At 39.8% G+C, this 24,988-nt stretch overlaps 1 protein-coding gene across 2 annotated transcripts in view; it reads right to left on the bottom strand.

Moving 5' to 3' along the window:
* Window positions 1–5,808: 5,808 nt before the first annotated feature.
* DPP10 (dipeptidyl peptidase like 10) overlaps window positions 5,809–24,988 on the bottom strand; it is a 296,279-nt gene continuing 277,099 nt past the window's right edge. For both annotated transcript variants that reach the window (XM_054830625.1, XM_054830627.1), the window contains 7 exons: window positions 19,406–19,600; window positions 17,809–17,863; window positions 13,589–13,688; window positions 12,820–12,878; window positions 12,659–12,731; window positions 10,957–11,030; window positions 5,809–9,468 (listed from right to left, as the gene is read on the bottom strand). In XM_054830625.1, coding sequence (XP_054686600.1) covers window positions 9,331–9,468; window positions 10,957–11,030; window positions 12,659–12,731; window positions 12,820–12,878; window positions 13,589–13,688; window positions 17,809–17,863; window positions 19,406–19,600 — 694 coding nt within the window. In that variant the 3' untranslated portion in view covers window positions 5,809–9,330. The remainder of the gene's footprint in view (window positions 9,469–10,956; window positions 11,031–12,658; window positions 12,732–12,819; window positions 12,879–13,588; window positions 13,689–17,808; window positions 17,864–19,405; window positions 19,601–24,988) is intronic.

The following is a 24,988-nucleotide window of genomic DNA, read 5'->3' as shown; positions in this document are numbered from 1 at the left end:
GCATAAAGCCTGAGTGTTACACAGCCCGGGGCTTTGCGGAGCCTTTGAAAGTCCTGGCACAGGCTCTGCCCTGGGAGCGGACCCACCAGCGCAGCACAACAGGCAGGCACGGCACACGAGTCTCAGGAAAGCAAAGAAAGGTGTTTGGAGCAGGTGGGGAACGGGTAGAGGATCTTCATGTGCAGCAGCCAAGGCACTTGAGAGGGTGCTGCAGGAACCTGAGGAAGGGGCGGAGAGAGGAGAGAGCCCAACGTCCCCTCAGCTCCCTGCTGCTGGCAGCACCAGCCAGCCCAGCCCCAGACCCCCATCAAAGTCACCCCCCCTCTTCTCCCCAGACGTTGTCCCTGCAGACAAGATTTGCTCTAGCTCTGGTTGTACCCAGGTGAGGATGCCACAGTCCCAAAAGCTTAATAAATGTCATGGTCAGGAGGAAGTACATATTACTGATATACTAACAGTAAGTTATGGTCTTTGTATGTGAGGTGTTTCCTCCTTGCGCATAAAGATTTTGAGCACAGCAGTGGTAAGGCTTCTTTGGGAAGATGGAGAGTTTAGCTATGACATTAAGTACACAGACTTTTAATGTGATAGGAAACCAATCCTTAACAGAAAAGTTATCATTTATAAACCCAAATCATTTAAATGTTTAAACCTAAAATACACTAGGTTTACAGGACTTACCCACAGCACTGTTTCTAGTCAAAGCACCATATGCCATTTAAGCATGGAAGCAGTTTTTCCAAAACATATGTTTAGCTCAGACAGTTCTGCTGTCTTAAGGATCACGTGTAAAAGATGCACCGCACATTTCTCTGCCTTGCCATCACCATATTTCAAAACCAGCTTATATAAATTATTGAGCTACCTATTGCGGCATATCCTTGTGAGCCTGGTATCAGCTTTTCTAGAGGGGAAAGGAGGGGCTTCAGCCAGTATTTAAGTGATCTGCTCAGCTCAACAGAAGACCACGGCACAGACCTTCTCTGCCATACTCCCTCCCACCACCAGACCCTGCATTCTTTTGTATTATGGTTATACAGAGGAAAATCTAAGAGCTGACAAATCTTTATCGTGGTCTCCAGCACTGCCTGTGTTATCAGGGGTGGTACAACCGGTAACACACCGCGGGTGGCACCCAAGGCTGCAATGCGTCCCCGTTCCATAGGAAGAGCCAAAATATCTGCTGCCTCTGCCCACTACCCACTGTGGGTGGGCGTAGTAATATTAACAGTTAACTGTAGAATAGTAATGACCTGGAAATATCTTCCATGAGCAATCAGCAATCCCGACTCACAATTTAAGTCCTTATGTTTGAACAGAGATTTAGTTGTCAAATACCCCAGTCAAAGCTTTGTTTTGCTTTTAAAAGGGAGGAGGAGGCCTTCTGTTCAGGGATGGCTCGGTTCAGCTGTACTTCTCTTTTGCCACCCTCAAAGTAGGGTTTTTGAAGTTTTGAACATTTCAGTCCACATGAAGGTCCCTTACTGAGAATTCACTATTGCTTAGTCCATCCACAACAGCTTGCATTTAAGGACTGTGCTCCTCTCCTCACCAAAGCATTTCTTTGATACTTTGCCAAAGAATAGCAGGTTGGATTTGTCATAGACCAGCTTGACAGCAGATTGCTGGTCTCTTCCTGTTTTAAAACAAGTGTTGGGGGGTGGGGGATGGAAACAACCACGAACCCTCTTTTTTGCAGGAGCATTTTCATTTTATTTTTTTTTATTTTTAAATCTTATTTAAATCAGACTTGAAGGTTTGCTGAGTTTATTTATTCCCTCCTTCAGTTTTGCCCTGTTTGGAATAAAAAGAAGATTCAAAATTTTCTTTGTAGGAAATTTCTAAGCTTCTTCCTTCCAGTCAGCCCTATTTGTTTCTACACTGGGTAGCAGACATCCTATTCTGCTTTACACAGATTTCTGTGGGATGCATTTGTAGAGTTACACAACCTCACCTATTGCATTTTAAATTGCTACCACTTGCTTTCACACACAATGACCCAGTTAAAACTAATTCAATATATGTACAGTTGGGAAGAGTCTTAAGACTCAGAGAAAAACCATAATTATTGAAAACATAAAATAGTATTAAGAATAAGGAAAAAATCATAACTGATCCATGGCTAGATAAGCAGTAGCTCCCTCAGAGCGCTCTGCCTCCGGCCCGTTCACAAGACAGTGCAGAGAAGCGCTGGTCCCACGTGGTTTCCACCGCGGTTTCTTTCCCTGCCCAGCGCAGAGTGAAGGACCGGAGGGGCTGCCCTCTCCCACAACTAAGGACCACCACCTGCTGCCCAACACCTCAGGGTCACAAGCACATCCCCAGGCCCACTTCAGGGAACTCCTCTCTCTCCTTTCTCCCTTCAAAGGGCAGGATTTCATCGCCCACCCTATCCAGAGCAGCCCCACAAGGGCATGACAGGAGATCTGCGAACCAGCTTTCTCCAACCTCAACTATCACTCCAAACCCTTCCCTTGAAAGATTCCCTGATCCCAAAGCGGAGGAGGAGGCTCTCCTTTCAACCACGCAGCTCCCTTTCTCTCCTCCCTTGCCCAGGGAGGCCTTTCAGGTGCTGCTCTCCGCCATGGGTGCTCTTCAACTCCTTCTCTAGTGGCAGGGGAAAGCAAATCAACCATTAAGAGAAGACTCTGACATGGTCTTTTTGTCAGATGTTGTGTTGTGCACGTACATAGCACTGGATGCGTTTGGCACTCAGCCTCGCAAGTTTGGTCTCTGCTGTAATTAATGAATATTCATCAGCATACTAAAGAAATTAAACCTTCTCATCCTACTCTCATTACATCATATTAAGACAGAGAAGAGTCTCATCCTAATGCTGTTTATGAGCCACATTTCAGTTTCTCCACGCGGGGTAAGCAGCACCCTGCTCTGTGTTCCCACTGCGGAGAGGCCTCTTCGTGAAGCTCTGAATGTGCCGCTGGCTGCATTAGCCGCATCTCCCGCTCTTCCCATTTGCTATTGCTAAGCTCTTCAATTCCCTCCGGGCTTTGCTTTTTTTATTAAAGAAAACGTACTGACAGTCACTCAGGTCCTTGTTGGAAAAATTTGACCGCAGCCTTGCTTCCAGCCCTTGCTCAGAAACAAGTTCTTGAACTCAAAGACGTAGGATAAAGCACAGCTACAGAATTTGATACACTCTCGTGGTGCCCCTTTTAAGCCTGAAAGTTCTGCCTAAATCGATTTTCCACACTGTGCTTTCTTTTGTCTTGCTTAATTCTGATTACACTGCCAAATGATCTTACTTGTTCCTTCATTTGTGGTCCTCAGTTTCTTAGGGTAACATATATTTTTCACATGATGTTCTGTAAAACCTCCTTAAAATATTTCACCAGTGTTCAGATTCCTTGTACTTCCGCAAGCAATTCTTAGAGAAGCAGAGAAGCCCCTCCATCCAAGTTCAGTACAATTTCTGTTCCAATTAAAAAATATCAACCCATCAGTCCAATAAATGTAGTGTCTAGTACAACCCAAAAGGAAAAACAGTTAACTGGACAGTGTAAATAGCTTTAAATGTAACAATTTGCACTGTTTTGGCACCCAAAAGTTTTCACTGTAACTGCTTATTTCAAATGTGTAATTATATTTAAAAATTCCTATTTTATAATGACTATCTGAAACGTAGGATATAAATTAAACACAGGGCTAAAAATCCGTAAGAAATCATCATTCTTCTGTGAAAATAACTGAATGTTCTGGCTCTCCTGCTTTAGTTGGAAGTTTATTGAATCAAGCATCGGCTACATTTGTCTCTAAGGTTACCGGGTTTTGTGGCACACACTACACCACTTTATTTTAGAACAAAAGCTCTGAAGAGAGCAACATATTGCAATAAAATGTCTCTTTGCTCATCTCCTCATGACACTCTTCTTTCTTACCTCTCTCGTAATGGTGATGAAAACCTTCTCAAGAAGGGATCCTGGACATTATTTTGTCAAATGTATATGCCAGGAAAAGGCTGACAGGCGTCGCTGCTGGAACAAACCAACACACTTCTTCAGGCTTGTTCTACTCTTAAGATTTTGGAAAGACCTTCCCATTTTATTAAAGCAACTCTTCTGCAGTATTGAAATAAAATATCCTGTCCATGCATACATTCCTTTTCCTTCACAGTGATGGTAGAGCATCTACAGACACTGCTGGAGCTGTAATTTCTGCCAGCTGGTCTCTCAGCTGGAGTCATTTGAGTCAATCACCGAGTGCCCTGCCCAAGCTCCCCACCCTCTCCTTTGACTAACTGGAGAATAGCAAGATGACCATACTGCTTAGTGTTTGTGGTTTTTTAGGAAATATTTTTCATATTCCTGATGTAATGATTTCATGTCTTTGTCTATCAGTTGGATTCCTGTGCCAGGGTTCCTTCACCATCAGAGAACCTCGAGGCTAGTGCTGGATCCACACAGGACTGTGGTGGACTGAACTCACGGACCGTGATCCTCCCCTTCAGAGGGAGCTGCAAAGGCTCTGCTCTGGGTGGAGGATGGGACCTTCTGCTTGTACAGGTATCTGCTTCCTACCTGAGCCCCCTGGACATCAGCTGTACATCGACATCTAAATTCTCTTAGAAGCGCCCTGACAGCTGTACACTGAGCTCACTTATGAAACAAAATACATTTTAGCACAAAACATTTTTCTAATCACTTTCCTTAGGGAAATATTTCTTGAGTATCTTCCTACCAATTAAATTCCCTCTGCCGGTTTTATCAATCAGAAGCTTTTCTCTTTTCTTTGGTCATGAAATCTAAAAATGGGCTGTTAGCACTTTATGGGATATTTTAATTAAAAAGAATTGTACATATCATTTGTGTCCTCATGGGGTATAGCCATTATTAAATCAATTTTGTTGTTGTTGAGTTAGACTTATGTAAAGGTAGAATATTGGATTTCTAAACTAATTATACAGGCAAGAAGTCTACTCCCAAGTTTAATGGAAACTTTGGACTGCATACACTCAGGTGGTTTAAGTTCCTTAATTCCATCCAAATACCTGATCGACTTTATCTAACAGCGCTGTAATTTTCAGGCATCGGAAAGCAGGCATTTATTTTACTTACCACTGCAAAATTTTGGTACTACGTTTGTGGGAAGCACGTTGGGTTACCCCCTGGTGAGTGAATCCCCAACACTCGCCATCCACCTATCTCCTTGAAGCCAGGCTCCTTCTCGACTTTCATGTATGAAATGCAATGGAGAAGTTTAACTAAATCCTTTCTTTTCTTTTCAAAGCTCCAGGCACCTTGGAAGTTGTGACTCTCCTTCGCCACATCCCATGAGCTCCCCATTCTCTGAAGCACTCTTGAAATCGTTCAAAGGAAAAAAAGGAGTGATCTTAACGGTACTGAAAGATGTTTTGAAGAAGATGCACCAGTAATCAATACCGGTGAGGTTCTTCCTTCCCCTGAGGCAACCAACTTGACAGCAGGAGTTACCTGAAGTAAATATAAAATGTTAGGAACGCTGCACCTTGCCTAGGTGTTTTTAGGCTGTGCAAAAGAAAGTGGTATTCACTCGCTTTGGGCCAGTCTCTCTCTTGCTTCGGTTTCTTCAGTAAGATCTAATAAACCTGCAAGGAGGGATACTAGGTCATACCTTGTATCCTCCACATTTTATTAAAGGAGCCAACACTCCCAAGTTTCCATGGAGAATCTTTGGCTTCAGATCAAATACAAGCTCTTCTGTCTTAAAAGGCACAATTTCTCAACTAAATGAACCTAACTGACTCCATACTCAAAATAAGTGCCAGAGCTGAGAGAACAGAGGCAATCATCTTCATTTTCAGACATGGGTAGATCTACATATGCCAAAGACATAAGAACAACGAGCAGTTGGTTACAGCAAATCATAGCAGACGTTGATCAAACCAGGTCATAAATAATTCTGTTCTCACTGCAAAAAGATTAAAAAAATGAATTTAAAACTAATCAGCCTTTCTTTGTACTCAACAATCTGGAAAAAATATTCCAATTGACATGCAGTTACTCTCGATTTTGTAATATAATTGAAATTTCAATATGACCTACAGGTTTCATAGATTTTGCAAGTCCTAATAGCAGAAAAAGGAGAGAGGAAATCAAGAAGGCGGCAGAGATAAGCTCTAGCAAGCAGTAAATGGATATGCTGATTCCCTAGCTTTCCATAAATTAATAGGTCTAGTCTAGTAAGTGTCATATTTTAAGGACAGCTGAATCAAACAGTAATTTTTCAGACCTAAAATGTCATCACACTGCTTAACAGCGGATAAGCTACAAAAAAATCTACACTTTTCATGCCATTTCTGTGCAATGTGTACTAATTCTTGATCAATACTAGAGATCGCATAAACTAATTAATGAGTGCCATTAGTTATGTTATGTAGATTCTGATAGATAACAATATTCAGTTGTGCCAGAAGTGGAAGAAGTAGTTGAACTGGTTAGCAAGAGTAGAGATAGCTCTGGATCTCCCCTTGCATGAAATTCTTTAGTCTAACTAGAATCAAAGGCTGCATCTGCAAATACAATATCTGCAATACAATATCTTTTGCAATATCTGAATTTGACTCATAGATACAAATTTTAGTAAGACATCAATTGGGGTCTGATGCTTAACCTCATATACACGTTTATAGAAAAATACTTGTATTTGTAGGACAGCGTGAGAAATATTAAAAACATTAAAAGCATACCACATTTCCACACAGGTAACCCACATTTCAGATAACACACTTTTAAACATACCAGTCCTGGCAAAAGCATTCTTAAGAAGCCATGTCTTCATGCCACCTTCATATTCAGGTAAATTGATCAAAATTGGAGGTGAGATGCTGGGGTAGAGAGAGTGGGGGTCTGAAACAGAGAGCTATGGGGAAAGGAGGAGACGGGGCGTGGGTTCCACAGATCTGAGATAACGTATTGCCTTAGTACATGCATAATCCTATTGCTGAGACATGAGCCTTGTTTGTTTTCTTTTGCAGTAACTAAAGGCTATATATGTGAAACGTAGTAAATATGAACACACAGTGGCTGTCTCGCAGAGAAACAGCCGGCACATATTGAGAAGAATTAACCTTTTCACGGAGCCTCCGCACGCTGAGTCCATGCGTATGCTCAACGTGTGCACACAGGTTTGGTTTTCTCCAGGTGCATTTGGCTCGAATTGGGAAAAACACCTCATTGAGTTAAACTGGATTAGGATCTCATTTACTATGTTTGGTTAGGAAAAGCATCAGTATGGTCAGGTGAGCTTTTATTAAGTAATGGCTGGAATTTATGAAATCATAATCTAGAAGTCCCAGTCAATAGAAGACTTTAAAATGCTGCTCCTCTATGGAAAACAGGATTTGCAAAACCTTGTTTGATTTTTTTTTTTTCGGTACGGCCTTATTGTAGTGCACACAGTAGCCTCCATACATATATACTGTACCTATACTATACATCTGTACTCCATATGTACTATAAATGCCACAAAGCAAAGCCATACTTTGTGGTGACACCGGGACCCAGACAAGATATCATTGCACATTAAAATTGTATTAAACTAATTGAAAAATAGTTAAACATTGCTAATAAAACAAGATAAATACTAAACATTAAAAGACAGAGACTTTCCAGTGTTCCATAAAACCACACCTTTCAGACAAATTATTTGCATCATAAAAAAATGCTAACCGTGAAAGAAAATATTCCAGAAGAAAGTAATGAGTAAAAAGCTTCACGTGATTTTTGATTACATTAAAAACAATTCCCATTCTTCATAAAATATGCAGAACTTTGCATCTTAAATAGTCTAAGTTACCTTAAAAAAATTACTTTCTTTTTAATCTTGCAAGAAATGAAACCTTAATTGGGTAGGAAAGTATTTGGAATATATCCAGAAAGAAACACACTACAGCTGTTCTCATGTAAGTGGCACAGCATCTGTCAAGAGTTTTCACACACCTTCAGGAAGATACCTTAAATTAAGTCAACATTGTACTTGATTCCAGTGATCAGAGTTAATATTCTGCAAACCCAAAGTGGCTGCCTTGTTTATTTCATAGTTTCAATTTCTATTGCTGTAATTCACCTTGGCAAATAAACGGATGTATGAGGGGCTCGGTCTCTGAATAAATAATAAAATTTAACTTGTCAGGAGCTTCCTTTGCCTTGAATGAAAAACATTTCATTTCTTTGTGATGCTGCTGAATCTAAATCTTGTTGCAAGAGACTTAATGAGCATCCCTGGAATAAAAACTAATGGAGTGTTCTGGCTACGTGGCCACCTTGATGAACATTAGAATTACATCTGAGACCAGATGGAAGAAAAGGAAGATGCACTATACAAAATATGTCTTCATTTGAGGAGTAAAGTATTACTCAGTGGCATTATACATTGTTAATAAATTTTCTTTATCTGAAACTATAATTTAATATTTATGTATCTAATTTACATGTGACAAAGTAGCATATTCTAAAATTAGAGTGTAACCAGCAAACTATTAACTACTATAAACAATACCAAAACACAACCCCAACATATTTTGAGGAAACAATAGATACATTTTGGACTGGGGAAAGATTTCAATTGCAGATATTTTTTTAAATACAGCTGTTAATTGCATCTTGAAAAAAATTCTTCAAGCTCAGAAAGATTTTTCTGCTGAGGGAGTCCTGGGTATATACATAAAGACCAAGAGTACACTACCAAGAAGTCCCTTATTGGTTACTAGTAGGTACAGTAATAATAGTAAATGCTGAAATTGGGAAAAAAATCATTTTCAATATCAATGTTATATGATGCACTAGACAATATATCCCCTTTGAGCAGAAACTAGAGAAAATATCGTGCCCTTTATTATCTCTGTGGTTTCTTATGTGTAATAGACAGCAAAAGAATTGCACTTATTGTAACGTTACAGTGAAGTGTTAGGTTGCAGCTCACCTTTTAAAATATTAGTGGCCATAATACTTATGATAGGTTGTGCATTATGCAAAGATGAATAAAGATGTGCATTTAAATTAAAAAACGAGCAACCACTTACAGAACCAACAGTGAGGCTTAACATAACAAACATGCACTAACCCTACACTTATGCAAAACTAAGTTCTTCCAGGAAACTGTAACCAACTGTTGACCTTCCACAAAGGTATAGGTTTTGTCCCTTGGTAATATGTTTGGACTTGGTAGTTGAATTCCAGTTTATTAGCTCATTGTCTGTAAATGTGCTGTTCCACTGTGATATCCTTTAGCTGCCCTTGAGCTTCTGCAGAATCTGCAATCTTACAGTCACTTTTTATTTAAGGTTTTATTGAGCCGCAAAGTAAGTCCCCTTCAGTACTACACAAACAGGCTTCCTTATTCATCCTCTTCAGGTTCCTGTGGTAAAATTGGTGTCTCCTCCTTTAAACAAGCACTAAAAAACCCAAGGATTGTGCTGTAAAGGTGATATTTGCTTTTCTCAGAAGCAATGTTATGACCTTCATCCGGGTAGATCTAGGAGAGGAGAAAGGAAAAAAGTAAATAGTTTTTTTAAAGGCTTTTCAAATATTTAGGGCTCTAATTTTCTTTCTCTGATCTTCAAAATGCTTTAGATGACAACAGGATGATAACATTAGTTTTATGGCGTCAAGGAAAGCTAATAAAACTCAAAGTAAAACTCATTCTCTTGGAATTTGAACTTACATAAAACAACCACTGCAGTGGGATCTGCAGAAGTGAAACAATTTATTTTCTCACTCATTGTGCTTACAACAGTTTACTTAGCTGGCATTCTCAATAGTGTCTAGGCATCCAAATCCCATTAACGTCAATGAGGATTAATCACCTCATGCTTTTAGGGACCTCTCAGTATCCCAGTATCTAAGTGTTCAGTGAAATATCTTTTTATTCATATTTTTAACTATCTTCCTATCTTATCTAAAGTCCATCATCTCTCTCTCCTAGGGTGGACGTGGGCATTTTTCTTTCTTAATTCAGATTCCACTGGAAATTTCATTGAGGCTGAACAAAAATTTGCAGGCTGAACGAAGCAATCCAGGCCACAGGATTTAGGACAAGAGATTTGCGGTGACCTGAGGCAAAAAGCTTCAGCTGCTTCCTCAAACTCGGGTTATCACAAGTTTGCATGGGAATGGTTCAACAGGGCTCTTTTGAGGGACCTCTCTCATTCCCGTTTCTTCCTCTCTCCACAGGCCTTCACATCGCTTCAGCTGAAATCACAGGGACAGCTGGAATGGATCCTACACCACTCAGATTTCACACATAAAGTCCTTTTCCATTCATAAGTGATGCTAACCCCCTTGTTACCACCTCCTCCCTGACATGAGCTACCATGGTTCAGTGGAAACTACAGGTTTACCTAAGGTCCAATAAGGCCGAGGTTTGCAATGCGTAACATCAGACGTGTTTGGAGGAGTGACCCAAACCCACATTGCCTACAATACTCAAGAAGGTTTCATGCAACCAGATGCCTCAGCCAGAAACATCTAGATACTCCGCGGTGGGTCACGGGCCAGTCTGTACGTCAGCAGCACGCCCTGTCCTGCTCTCCCCAGCCTGTCCCTCACACCACCCTCACGCTCCATACGGCTATGGAGAGAAGGAACAGCACTCCCACCTTTTAGCTGCCTTTCAATAAAATTAAATGTTGCAAATAAGGGGAAATTAGTTTCATGTGACCCAATACTTTTTTAAGTAAAAAGGGACTAAAGCAGTGGTACCTCCATATTACAAAGCACTTTGTATAGCGTTGTAGGATAAACAGGTGGAAAAAAGCTGAGAAAGAGCCCAGAAGAACGACAAGAAGATATGGTTCTTGATGTCCATACTAACAGTAAGGAAAATGGGATTAAAGGGAGTTCTAACTGCCAAGTGAGTTATAACCAGTGCAGTGTGGTAGGGAGGGTCCTTCTCAGGGAAGAAATAGCAATATGAGGTTAAAAGTTAAATTATGTTTACAAGAAATGTCACAGCTGCACATACCTGCATAGTGTAATTAACTCCAGCTTTTATTAGATGCTTAATTAGTTCTGCTGAATGCTGGAAGTGGACTTTAGCTGCAAGACAACAACATTTGGTACTATTAGAAAAAGCTATGCTAATATGAAATATGAAATATTTATCTGTTAAACAGCTCTGACCAAAACCACTTCCAACCTCTGTAATTACTGGATCTGAAGTTGGCTATCGTTCTGGCCAGAAGCGCACAGCCCCACCTGTAAGGGCGATGCAGGGTGTGACAGCGGAGCCTTTGGAGAAGCAGCTGGAAGCCCAAGGGAAGCCATGCTCCATGCGGACTCCTCTCTCCACCCTTGATTTACACACGCTGTCGTGGTTTAGAGGTGTGTAAAACCATTCTGTTTGATCATCATGACAGCTTATAATTGTGTTAAAGGAAAGCACACTGGATTTCCTACTGCTTGCACAGGGTTATTACAGCCCATGCTTCTTCAGGTAATAGACTTTCTGCAACATATCAGTAACTTAATCTTTGTGTGGTAAAAGCAGGCAACTTTATTACCATGTCCTAACCCTGCAGAGCTTAGGCTGGAAGCGGGCTGGGCGGTGTCACTAGATGTGATATTAAGCAAGGGCAGCAGGCAATCAGAGTCCTAGTCTTGAACACACTGTATTGCTCAGACATCTATCAGAGTCCCAATTCCCTCTAGTGCCGAGTTCAGAGGGGCAGAAATTGCTGCTGCCTTTTACAATCGGCAAAGCCTGCGACCCTCGTGCCTGCTCAGTCACGCAGTATATCTCCTCTGTCCCTCTCCCCGTTGCTCTGGGAAGAGCCGCCGGATGGTGTTTGCACCCCTCTGATTGCACGCGGGATCCATAACGCGGCTTTGCCAAGTGCCGCCGGGGTGACGGGCTGGCGGGTGCCACCCTCACCGTGGCCGCGGTGCCTGCGGGCACTCTCACCTCAGCCCTGCTCAGGGCGAGGTACTCATCCCTCCAGACTGAGCAGCGAGAGGCCCACGCTCACCAGGAAAATGCCAGGGAAAGAAGTATGCACGTGAATCTGTACAGATTCTGCACTGTAATTTGTGCCTGCATCAAAGCTCGTTCTTTAGACCTACATCAGTTAAGAAAGTTCAGAAAAGTATACTGCAGTTAAATTTAAATCTCTAATTACCAATTATCGCTTGATTGACACATCTTATGATTCCATTTAAAGTGCTAGAACTTACTCTGTTTTGCTCATTCTCTGTCTTAAACTACTGCTAAAAGTATTGGTGCTATTAAAAAGGTTCCCTATAGCTTCAGCTTCAGATGCTTTGGCACTACCTTGTAATTAGCTGAAAAGTTTAACTTCCCATTTGGTGCTGTACTTCACCAACTGTACTGATAATTCTTTCTTCAACTGCAGAATCTTTATGAATTTAAAATACCATTAAAAATGTATGTTCCATTAATAATTCATATAATACCTTTCACTAGCAAGATGGTGGTCCACAAGATTTAAACAAATTAGAACATGCAGCACCTAAAAGGTACAAATATTCAGCACAGAAAAGCGTCATCAGTTTAGAGTTAGAAGTGACAACTGAAATAAAATAAAAAACCCTACTGGAGGGATAATGAAAATAAAAATGTACTTGCTAGGTGTATGCCCAATCCGTCTTTGAATGCCTGCTTATTAGAAACCCTGACTCCAAATGTAATTGCGCCTGGAAATACTTACTATCAGCTGTCCCATGAACTATTAGCAAATTCGCTTCTTTTAAACCATGAAGATTGTGTAATACACTGGATGCCTAGTAAACAAAAACACACAAAGGTGTAACTGAATTGCAATTTCAGAGTAAAATTGTCATTTTAAGTTACTTGTTTATGCTAACTTACCTGATAGGTATTTTCCTCTTTTGATGGAACACCGAGGTATCTTTCTGAAAAAGCTGATGCTGTGAAAATAAAAACAAAAACTTCTGAATTCATCAAAATTACTTCTATTTTGAAACTCATCAGTTCTGATCTAGAGTCAGGAGAAGCTATTTAAGCCATTAAGTCAACAAAGACACGTTCATTTAAAAACAGAATGCCCCATTTAAAACAATTTTAAAAATATTGATATAATATATATTAAAATAATATATAAAACAATTTTTAAATGCGTGAAAAAAACCCCACAAAACCCCCAGATCATTAAAGTAACCTGGTCTGATTTGCTGTGTATCACAGTCCACAGTCCATAGCCTGTGCCCAACACTTCACGTACAGAACCAAATATCCTGTGATTGAATGACAACATGGTTGATATTGTAAGGAATTCACCACTAACCTTAAAAAACGTTCATTCCTATTGTAAATCTTGAGTCAGGCTGATATACCTATAGGATTCTTAGGAAATGGGGAACCTGACTGAATTTCAGTGGGAAATGGAAACAACTCCTTTGCAAAAATCGGTGGTGTTAATAATAATGTATCTGTGCATGTTTCGGTAAACTGTCCCAGTGTAAGCAGCCCTTTCATTTAAAGGAGAGAACGAGATAGTGAGGTGAAACCTAGTGGATATTGCTACAATACCTACCCTTAGTTAAAATGAATAGTAGCTCCATGAATAAAAGGTATTTTGAGTAGAGCATCCCACAGGTGAAGGGCAGGGAATACTCACCATACAACTTCATGTCTGTAATTGGTGCCACCACAGCTCCACATTTGAAGAGCCGTTCACTGGATTTCAGGATCATTGATGTAATGTAACCACCGTATCCCTAACAATGGAAATGATACTGAGATATTTTGTTGGTTCATTTCTTTCTAGCAACAATAAAGACCATTGTGCTAATCCAATGGTATCATTTTACAGTATGCATTTACATCATCAAGAATCTCTTTTAAAGGAAATGTAAACCTAAGTTGAGAGTGAGTAAAGATCTCGTTTGACCTGGTCATGATCTTTAAACTATGTAATTAATAATAGTGAGTATATTACAGTTTAAGCTCCATAATTCCATCATGGCAGACTAGCCTACAGTTAGTAAAATATTTGAAAGTTACACAAAAAAACCCCCAAAACCCGAAAAACAAAGGTAAGTACTTGGGGAACACAGCCTAGACAGAAAGATTTGTACTCATTTTTTAATATATTTAATGTAGGTATTTGCTAATTACCAGGATACAGTCAGCATTTTGCTGACGGGACAGACAGTATGGGTACGGGAGATACCTGCGAACTGATCGCAGTGCCCTGACACTTAAACCTTCACGGATTGAATCCTATTGCTATTACGGAGGTTTCTGGTACAGCATCGTCAAACATCCCACAGAGAGGTACAGATCCTGCCTTGTTTTGCAGAAATAAAAGCTGTACGTAACCACATTGCTCAATATTCTGCTAGTCTCTAGATGTCCTTTCTGGCCACAAAAGCACCCATCAGGCGGCCGTTAAAAAGGAGCAGAGACAGCATGAAGAAGCTGGGAGAGATGGGGCAGAAGCGGGGGAGCTCTCTCGTTGCCTCCCCACATTCATCTGTCCTTATGGCACATCTCTTCATCATCTCCTCTGCAAAGTCCATGATACACCTCCCTGGGAAGAGCTGTGACACAACAGAGTCATGGAAGCTTTGCTTTGCATGAAAACATGAAAGCTTTAACTTGAGACCACAGATTTTGTTGGAATGACACTGGCAATTCATATCTGTACACCTATAATCATTCTAGGCCCACAGAAAATGAAATTCTGAATTGTGGAGTCTGGGATCAATGATTTTCTCATACATTACAGGCTCTTCAAATTTCTCTATTTGCCATCTTTGTTTTCCCTTCATTAGTACTAGAAAATTGATTTCTGCAGATAATTTTTTGTTGATGTTTGTGTTTGGCACAACACACTTCGGGAAGAAGAGATTATCCCATGACAGGGGAAAGAAAAATCTAAACCACCAGCCAACTCAAAAAAAGGATATTGTGCATCAAATGCTCACAGCGTTTACTTATGGACTTTTTTGAATCCTGCCTGCCCCTGTTCTTCCTGCCTAATTCTTTAATGAACAGATGATTTGCCTGGAAGAACTGGAATATTTGAAAATCCTTGCACCTCAGATAAGAAAAATAAGCAAAGAAGAGTGTTCTTTGGAATCAACCTATAGGAAATGCGAACAGACACACTAAGGGAGATACAGATTAAGATCGGGATTTTCAAGGGAGCGTGAGGAACTGAGTTATCCCTTTCCCACAGAAATTCCAGCCCAGGAGGCCAAGAGCTGCCCAGAATTGTCCATGTGCAGTAGTAGATTTCACCTGAGAAAGAATTTCTGAGTGGGCACCGGTTACTTGTATCATTCAAAGTTTAAGAGAATAGCAACTTTCCTCTGCCTCGGGGTTCTCTACTTTTCCTTTTGTTTCATATTCTGTTTGTGTCTTTCCCGGTAGCTCCACAGCACAATTTTAATCCTAGGATAGCTATTGTCATGTTATTTATTATTTATGCCATGTATTCATTAAGAGCTTGGTTTAGTTCTCCTGGGAATTTCTTTGCTTTCTGCTTGTGCCCTTGCTTCCAGCCAGGCTTTCCAGGAAAAAAACATTACACAGTGAGATCATATTTTTAGAAGCACTTCACAATGACAATGCAGAAAACAGTTCCTACGTCCTGATGCAAGGGTACATGGTGCCTCACTCGTCGGCTGGATTTCTGTGGTTACGACCTAATTGCCCTGTTTTCAAGGAGCTGGTCGGCTGTGAAGTTGCAACTTATTTTCAAGCTCTCTTTCTACTTCCATGAATAAAAATGCAAACTACATGGAAACGCAATTTGCTGTCTAACAGTTCAGAAAGGCCCTTGGACCGTGCATCACTTGGGCTTGTACCCCTCACGGAGATAAGCACGATGGCACTGGCAGATTGCCTGGCAGTCAGAGGTAGGTATTTTCCACACTGTGACCTTCTGGATAGTCTTGTGCCTCGTTTACATTACTGATTGCAACAAGAATTTTATTTCTGCATAGTTCTAAAACCTCTTAAAGAGCTTCACAACAGCGTGCACAAGCTCAGCTTTATGAGATCAGCATTAAGCAATTCCAAAGTCATCTTATTTTCAAGCGGAGTGCATATTCTATTTCCATGAGCAAGCCCAATTTAACGCATAGAAAGGGAAAAAAAAAAGATTTCTCCTATCACATTGTTTTACATAGTAGAAAGGAAATGAGTTTTAAAGATTTTTAATGGACTCTAAAATAAGCAGAGTGGAGGGAAATACAATTAACCCTAAGAAACTGTTAAATAGATTTTTTTTTTCCTTAATTCTAACACTAACTTAAATTTTATGAATTTTTGTTTGACACTAGAAAACAACTCTGAGAGGTTAACTTGGAAAGGCTAAATTTCCCTGAATTCAAAGCAGTGTTTAAGCTTATAGAATTTCCCAGTTTTTGCTCTTTGTTTTCTCACATTTCCACTTTTGATTCCTCAATCTTTCTTTCAGCAAATAAAAGCAGGAAAACCATCAGCAGTAACATTTTGTGAAAGAAAAAAAAAAATGGAGGTAGCCTTTAGCAGATATGTAAAACCCTGTTTAAATGTACGCTCTGTGGTAAATGTCTTATCACGTTACTGTTAGGAATCAAGATACTGCTGAATCTCCAATAGAAAATGAGTGGAATTTTCAAGTAGCAATGAAAATAATTTCTGAGGTCAGAAAGAAGTGAGCAAATTGGGGTGCTCAGTGATTTCATTTGAGAAATAACACTTTCAATCATTTGTGGGAAGAGGATATGGAGAAATGTAGGTGTTTATATGCATGTGTACTTTCATATACGTTGGCAACAGGCACTAAAACCTGAATAGAAACGTGTGCCATGATCATCTGGTGGATGGAATCAGCCCTATTTATACGTCCTCGGCTGAAAAATCGCTGGCTGCTGCCCTACAAACCAGTACTTCATTTTCACTACACTTCACAAACATTAACTAGTCCTCAAAACGCTACCACGCAGGAGGTAAATATGAATATCCTCATCTGACGTTCAGACAGAGACACGCAGGTTAAATGCCTTGCCCGAGGCCATGCGGCACGTCAGTAGCAGAGTGGGGATGGGAACTAAGGGGTTTCATAGCGGAACGCACGCTGCTCTTATAACGGATGGTTGAGGTACTCGATCTAGGTACTCGATCACAGTTTGTTGTTACTTTGAGGTCAAAGGCACAAAACATCTTCATTTTTAAGATAACAAAAAAAAAAAAAAAGATGCACACGCTAGTCTGTAGAAGCAGCAGCAATTATGCAGTGTTTCTAATTGCTGGTTTTTAAGACGTCAGTAAAATGCTATTTAGCTCGTTACTAAAGGTTAAGCCTTTGCCTTGCTCTGTCTCATGCTAGAGGCAATGACATGCCAAACAGTGAAGCCAGCTGACAAAATAGCAACGGCGAAATTTCTAGCAGATGGCGCAAAAAGGAAGTTGTTGATAGTACCATTGGGTTGTAACTCAGCTAACCTCAAGGGTCAGTAAGACATTCAGATATAAAAGTTGTATTAGAAGGCCATTGTCAATGTAACTGCAGCCCAAATGTAAAAGCGCAAGAAACAAGCTTTCACGAAACCTAATCCCATACTAAAAATTTCTAAAGAAAGTAGATTTTTTTAACAAATCCTTTCTCCTGCAGATTCTGAACCACAAATACTGCACTGCCACAAAATGGATCTGATTGATCTCAAATACTCATTCTGAGAAAAAAATTAATATACAGAATATACAGTAAATTATGGAAGGTTTTTTCCCCCTCTCTTAATAACTGAAATTGTCTTAGGAAAATAGATAAATATATTTGTTTATGAACTGATAGGATTTTCTTAAAGCATCATGATGATACATCCTGCTGGTTTTGTACATTACCTTTCCAAATATACTCAGCCTCTTAGGATCAATGAAGGGCTGCTTCAATAGTGATCTGCAAGAAAAAAAGTGGTTTTCTAATTTGGTAAAATGGTGAATTTTACTTTTTGAATCTAGTACGTAAAGAAAATTATTTGCACAGTCAGGAATTGTCACACATGCAGACAGGCAGAAGAACAAATTACACCAATAAAAGTATTATTGCATTGGGTAATACGATTGCTTTCTAATTCCTTCTCTATATGGCAAACAGCAGGTTGGGCTCATCTCACCTAACTTTAGGTATCCGAATTTGAGTATCACGTCTAAATTGCCCATTTGCATCTGCTCCTTAGTTAGAGGCAAGAAGAGAGATACTCTCAAACAGCCACTCTTTCCCACCCATGTTGGAAACCTCTCTCAGTCTGGGGAGAATCAGCCTCCAGAAATGCCAGAATTTTCCACCAACTAGAGCTTAAATGACTGGCTTTTAAAAGGTGCCTAGTTTTTCGGTATTAAGGAAGGTAATGGAACTTCTTGAATCTAGATAATTATCCAAATAATTAATTTTCTCATCAAGCCCATTAATCAGTAATGGTGAATTTTATAGAGAAAAGACAGAATAACCTGAGGGCAAAATCCAACTGCTTTTGAGGAGACAAAACCTGCCGCAGTACCTCCTCTCAGCCAAGGGCACCCTCCCTTTTTCCCATGCAGTGCATCCAAAAAGAGCCCGGATGTAATTTAGCCTAAAACACCTGAGTGTTTGAGCAGAGAGCCCAGTTCTTACAGCACAGCATACGGCCTGCTTCTGGTGGCCCTTTCGCAAGGGTCACCTTGAATTGCTCTGCTCATCATAGCCCATTCCTGACCAACATGAACACTAGCAGCCCTGTTGCGCAGGTATGTCATGTCAGAGACAGTTGCCTACTCATGCAATGGCTGAAGCACCAAAAAAAAAAAAAAAATCTGGCTTAAAATCTTTCTTTCCTTGAGAATCCCTAGAAAAAGTCCATCCAGACCTTGGTATTAGCCATTTTGACATGTGCAACCTGAGTAAAGAGTGTTGTCAAAACCACGTGTGATTACTCCACAGACTCTTTTCTGCAGCTGGTGGATTTATATCAGTCTAAGAACGATAATGCAAATAAGAAATAACAGGCATTTGCCCAAATTTTGCTCTCATTTACACCATTATAACTGCATTTGCTTTGTACGATTACTCCAGAACTCTGTGGTGAAAATGAGAGCAGTGTCCTATCATATAGGCCTAAAATATTGTAACACAAACGCAGTTAAACGTTAACTCGTGCACTGCAAGAAATTTTGCTAAGGAATACAGAGAAATACGAATGAGTTCAGATGGCATATTGAGATTGCACACCAAAGGACAGTTTTATCAAAGAGAAGTGCCAGCACAAAAAGCAAACACAGCTTTGATCTTTTATTTGGTGTTCGTAATGAAAAGATTATTGTTTCAAAATTTGCAACTGCATTGAAAATAAACATTAACAGTATTCATGAGGCAAATAAAACATTCCGGGCAGTTTCAGTTAAACATGCTCGTTCATCAAGGTGGAAGCAGGGTAAAAGAGAAGAAAAGTTTGCACATACGTACTCTACGGCTGCGATTTGGTCCTTCACTTCCACTGATCCTAAGCATCGGTGGACCTCCTGTAGAATCTTAAGGCCTTGAAATCCACTCCCTCTGCCATCAAATCGAGCTACGATGACATTATCAGAGTTGACAAGCACTGAGTCCCAGTCAATGTGAAACTTATCTGTAACCAACTGGCTGCCTGGAGCTTCATCACTGCAAATACCAACACACCAGACACAAACGAAGACTATTGACAATGTGATGCACTTTGCCGTTCTCCGATATTTTATTTAACCTAGATGGCAGAGTTCAGTCGGTTATGCAATCCTCTTGAATTATTGTCACTTCCATCGATACCATCACATTAGCTAGTGCTGGTATCCCTGCAGCAGTAGTAAGAAAAATAATTTCCTTAACTTTATAACCACTGTGTTGCAGTGTTGCCAATACCTGAATATACTTTATAGAAAGAAACAGAAAACTAAAGCACATAGTGCTGCTTATAGGTTAATAAAGTGAAAAAAAAACCCCCATGATCACTGATGACTAGCTCAGTTCGGAGAAGGCTCATGTAGAATTTGTTAAGTCACAGTAAACAGACAAAAAGGAAAATTCATTCAGTACCCTGATTATGATTTTGTAGGATATATAATACTATTAAGAAGCATGTCATCTTAGAAAACAAAAATAATTGCATTGTTGTATCCTCAAATGGATTTTTTGAAATTGACTACAAAGACGACTAAAGTATACACTGGAGAAAATTATATTTTCTCCATCCAAATTCATAGCAAGAAATGGATGCAGGCAGGAGTGGTAAGTTTATTTTATGACTAAAAAAAAAAAGGTGGTTTACAGCAGAGAAGGTGGAATAGAATAGGAGAATGCAGTTTCCAGAGGAACAATAAGCATTTTCCATTGAAGACAAATATACTATTTTTCTTCCAAAGAAAATAAAATGTCAGTTTTAAAAGGGAAGCTTGTCATTATTTTTCCCCTAAGATAAACACAGAGTAAGAGAGCAGGCTACCATGAAGTTGTAGAAAATGCAAAATACTTCTATGCAGGCTGCATTTGCCAGTTGAATGCAAATTAAAATGTAAAAGTGTCTGTGCTGGCTGTATGTAAATTAGATTGGACACTGTCTGTGGGAATATCTTGTCTCAGGTGAAAGATGAAGACAGAAATTATTATTTTGCCAAAGAGACTTATATAAACCTGGGGGGAGGAAAGAGAGATAAAAATCTCCTACAATAACTACTATATGTACAATAATGTGCTGATTCAATTCTGGTTTTGGCTGTGGATAACATAGATCATCTTGCTTAATTGGCAAGCATATGATGAATACATATGTTCTCAGTCAGATCTACCTACGTAGTTGCTGTATCATGCACTGAAATCAGAATTACTTGGTTATGTTATGCTTGATTCACCATTACCTTGTGCATCAAGTTTATATTTGGCTTTAGAAAAAGAAAGGAAGGGCATTTTTTGTTTGCTTAACCAATTCAGTTGTGATTACGCTAACTGCTAACAATGCAGAGCAACGAATTTGGCAATACTGATTGTCAAGTGAGCTCTACAGAAAACATGCGATTCAGAAGTATATTATCATTATTATTTATAATAAGAGCAGGAGCAGAACAATTCTTTCAATTTCTGCTTATTGTACAGAGCAAGGTTTGAGAAACAATCTACATTGACATGGATGTTTTCACAGAGCTTTTACCACTACTTCCAATAGTAGCAGCCTCAGACCAGTCATATCTATTTTTTTTTAAGTTCTTCCAACCTCCTACAATAAGATAATATGTCAGAAATAGCCTTGTTTGGCTAGGTATCTTTCCAACAGTTTAATGCACCCCACACAAGTGAAAATATCACGAGTCAGCCCAATCTTCTCCCACCTAATATAAGAACAAAACAAACACAGTGTTCGCATTTGTTTTGTACATGTTATATATCTAGGTTATATATTCACGTATGTGTGTGCGTTATACATCAAGACACTTAGGAACAGGGGAAGACCCGTTACATTTGTAAGCCTTTCTCTATACCAGAAAGCGCTTAAAACCAAAGAGAGTTTTAAATGAAAAATGGTACTGTCAGATAATTTCTTCTGTTAAGAAAGGAACATCAGACAGGACCTCAACAAGATTCTCAGTGGGCAAGAACTGACAGTGATGGTTTCCCAAGCTCCTTTTCTGGAGGGCATAGCTGGGCTACTTTTAGGCTCAGACCTTAAACACTATACATCTTCCACTCCTGGATGATGGGTTGTTTGACACATTGCTTTTGGAAGCAATTTTGCAGTGGCTACTTTATTTCAAGAATGTCCGTGTAAGTAGTCTGCAACAGGCATTTAAAGCCATTTCCATTGAGGTACGTGTCAAAATTCCCATTAGCATCAAAAGGTCTCTTTACTCTTCAGCTGCAACTATAAAATGATACTGATTATCTGAGGTGTGCTTCTGTCCTCCACAGAGAGACAGCATATATCCTATGCACTATTTAGACCCCACTTTTAACCTTTTATATGGGACTTCTGCAAGGTATTAATCCTTTATGCAAGTTTGAACATCACCCTGAGGGCTCTGTAACACAGCAAGTTTGTTACTACAGTGCAGTAATAGATGCACAGCCTGATTTGTGAAGTTTGTCCTGGGATTACAGCTATTTGAAAGGTCAGGTTTTGTTTTATGCTCATCACTACTTGCAGCCTAATTACAATGAACTACTACTAATTACAATGAACTACTACTGTTCAGTGGTACTCTTCACAGAATTATTTCTTCACCCCACCAGTAAGCCTGGAAGAAAGTCTGTGCCATTTATGCTTAGGCGTAACACAAACACAGAAGTCTTCTTCCCACCTGACTACGGATGGCCATAAGAAAACCATGGACTAGCCCAAGCACTACAGCAAAATCGAAGCCAGCATCAAAAGAGCTGTGCAAATCTACAGGCACTTCAACGTCCCTCAAGGGTTCCTTAAGGGGCATCACCTCCAGAGTCAAACAACAAGAGTAGAATGAAGAATTTGCCTAATCCTTCTCGATTCATTTTTTTTCCCCTTGTAAGTGACAGCAGTTGCACTTCCCTTCTTTATTTTTGCTGCTGACTTTCAAGGTTCAGAGCTGCCGTGTGTGTGTCTCCGACGGCGACTACACTTGGATTATGAGTCCACCGTGGCAGTGCAACTGCTGACGACTCGGGCATACTGCTGAAGTTCACCATTGAGGTACCATTTAAATAGACAGAAGCCATCAATAATATACCAATATCATTGACCTTAGTGGGTAATTTGTATGCTTCTTGCAAGGCAGTCACATACATCTCAGACTGTCTGGAAAAAGGGGCAGCTCATTGTAAGTTCATATATTGCTGAAAAGAGAAGAATCTGTTCTTTCAGATTCTATAACCAAAAGCTTAAACTAAAGTCTCTGTTCATGACTTGAGTTACAGCCTACAGGGGATAATATAGTGTTACCAGAGAGGCTGTTGCTGCTGTACTCTCAGCAATACTCCTCTGCCACTCTGCTATCATGACTGCAGCAAAATTTCTTCCAGATTTTGCACCATTTAAAAAATAAGTGGCAAGATTTTAAATAAGAATTTTACAAGCTACAGGGCTGACCAAGCAGGGGAGGAAACAATTTTAAAAGACACATGGCAAATGACTGCTATCATCACTGCTTAATTTCCAGTACATCTCTTTCCATTTTCATAAAACAGTGGATTTGATGCAGCATATGGAAAAGGTATCTTGAGAACAAATAACGTGAGAAAGATTACAACTCAGAGGATAAAATCTATGCAAAGAAATATCACTGATAAAAGTCATCTTTTGCTTACAGTGAAGCTGAGTGAGGAAAGAGCATTTTGCAAAACTAGTGTAATAGAAAAATCCCTTTCATTTTCAGATTTCGTGAGCAGCTCTTTCACAAGCACCAGCTTTCAACCACATCCATCATTACTGGTCAAAAATCAGGGAACCTGAGAAGCCTCAAACACTGAAGACAGAAAATCCCAAATGTTTTATCTCTGTTCATATAATCTGTTTAGATATAGCAGACTGCAACTAAAACCAGATTGTTTGTTTACAACTCCTCCCTGCAGATATGGCCAGACAAATTAAAACATCACCAGAAGTGATTCCATTACGAGGGTAGAACCATGTGATAGACAGGGCTGAAGTAGACAGCATAGTACAAAAAATAAAATTGTTATTAAAATCTCTTTCTGAAATCCTTGAGGCTGAAGACTGAAAACGCACAAGAGATGCAACACTGTCCTCTGTCATCAGAAAAGGAGGTGAAGTTTTGAATCTCCTCTTGTCTTTTTCTAAGCAAGATTAAATGAGCATTTAATTCTCACAGTAAGATGTGTACTGCTGTGGGGGCAGAGGAGGAAGAAAGAATACTGATCCTAGCTCAACTATTTCCCAATTTCTTTTTCTGGGGACAAGACTGAAGAGAAAGGGAGTGAGCAGGTCCATCTCTGCCCGTAGCATCAGGACCACTACTGCAAATGAAACAGCTGGAGTAACCCTCCAGTCTATCCCTCTTTTAGCCTAAGCTAAATGAATTTTCCCTCTGGGCCTTGAAAAATATTGTAAGTTCAAAGAACGGGGAAGAAAATCTAAAAGAGTAAAAAAGAAAAGACTTTTCATCAAATACTTTGATGTAACAGAACCGCAACAGAGCGGTAGAATACTGCCACGCTTGGCAGAGGCAGGACGAATACAGGCATTAGTCGGATGGCTTGCAAGGCAATTAGTGAATCGTTCTCATGACTTAGGGATCCCAAATGAAGTAAACTTTGCAGCTGTTTTACAGAGGAAGAACTGGCCAAACAGAAAGGCCTTCAGGGATGTCCTCCTCGCCAAGCAGTGGAATCTACCACATATTTTTACACTTCACCATGTAGCCAAGTATTGTTCCTTCACCCGCCACAGCTGCCAGTTGAACGAGTAATATCCTTTGCAACAAATGAAAGATATGCAAGCCAGCTATTAATACACAAAGTGTTACCATACATCAGATCTCGAGTATTTCCAAATACTTGCATCATGCCTCTCCTACATTCCTTCTAGTCTTTTAATGAGTTATTCCTGAAGCTGTGAAAAAATCTTCACTTCCAACCCTACTGTCTTATCTTGCTATCAGTCCCGAGAGTGTATTAACTGGAGGCATAAACAGGTTTGATTGCCTGTTGCAAGGCCTAAAACTTTCATCATTTCAATAACAGGTGAAGTGATTTCTGTTTATTACCAAAATATAAGAAAACAAGTAAACGAATAAACAAACAGAAACCTCTTGGAGACAATTCACTGTTACTTTGGAGAATACCTGTTGGTTTTTTCCACCTCAAATATCAGAACAATCTCTCCACTGATTCAGTTTTACAATATCCACTTACACATTGGACAATTTTAAACGGCGTTAAATAATAAATGCTGACATTTAAGATACATTACCTACAGATTTTGAAGGAATGAGGTTAATTATGTTCAAGAAAAAATAAAGAATGATTATCACCTCTCATTTTATTATCCAGATTAAATGCCAGAGTCTTTATTTAATCATTTCCTGTGTG

The sequence above is a fragment of the Grus americana genome, chromosome 6 (assembly GCF_028858705.1).
Source record: "Grus americana isolate bGruAme1 chromosome 6, bGruAme1.mat, whole genome shotgun sequence".
Taxonomy (NCBI): Eukaryota; Metazoa; Chordata; class Aves; order Gruiformes; family Gruidae; genus Grus; species Grus americana.
This window is presented reverse-complemented; position numbering and strand designations above follow the sequence as displayed.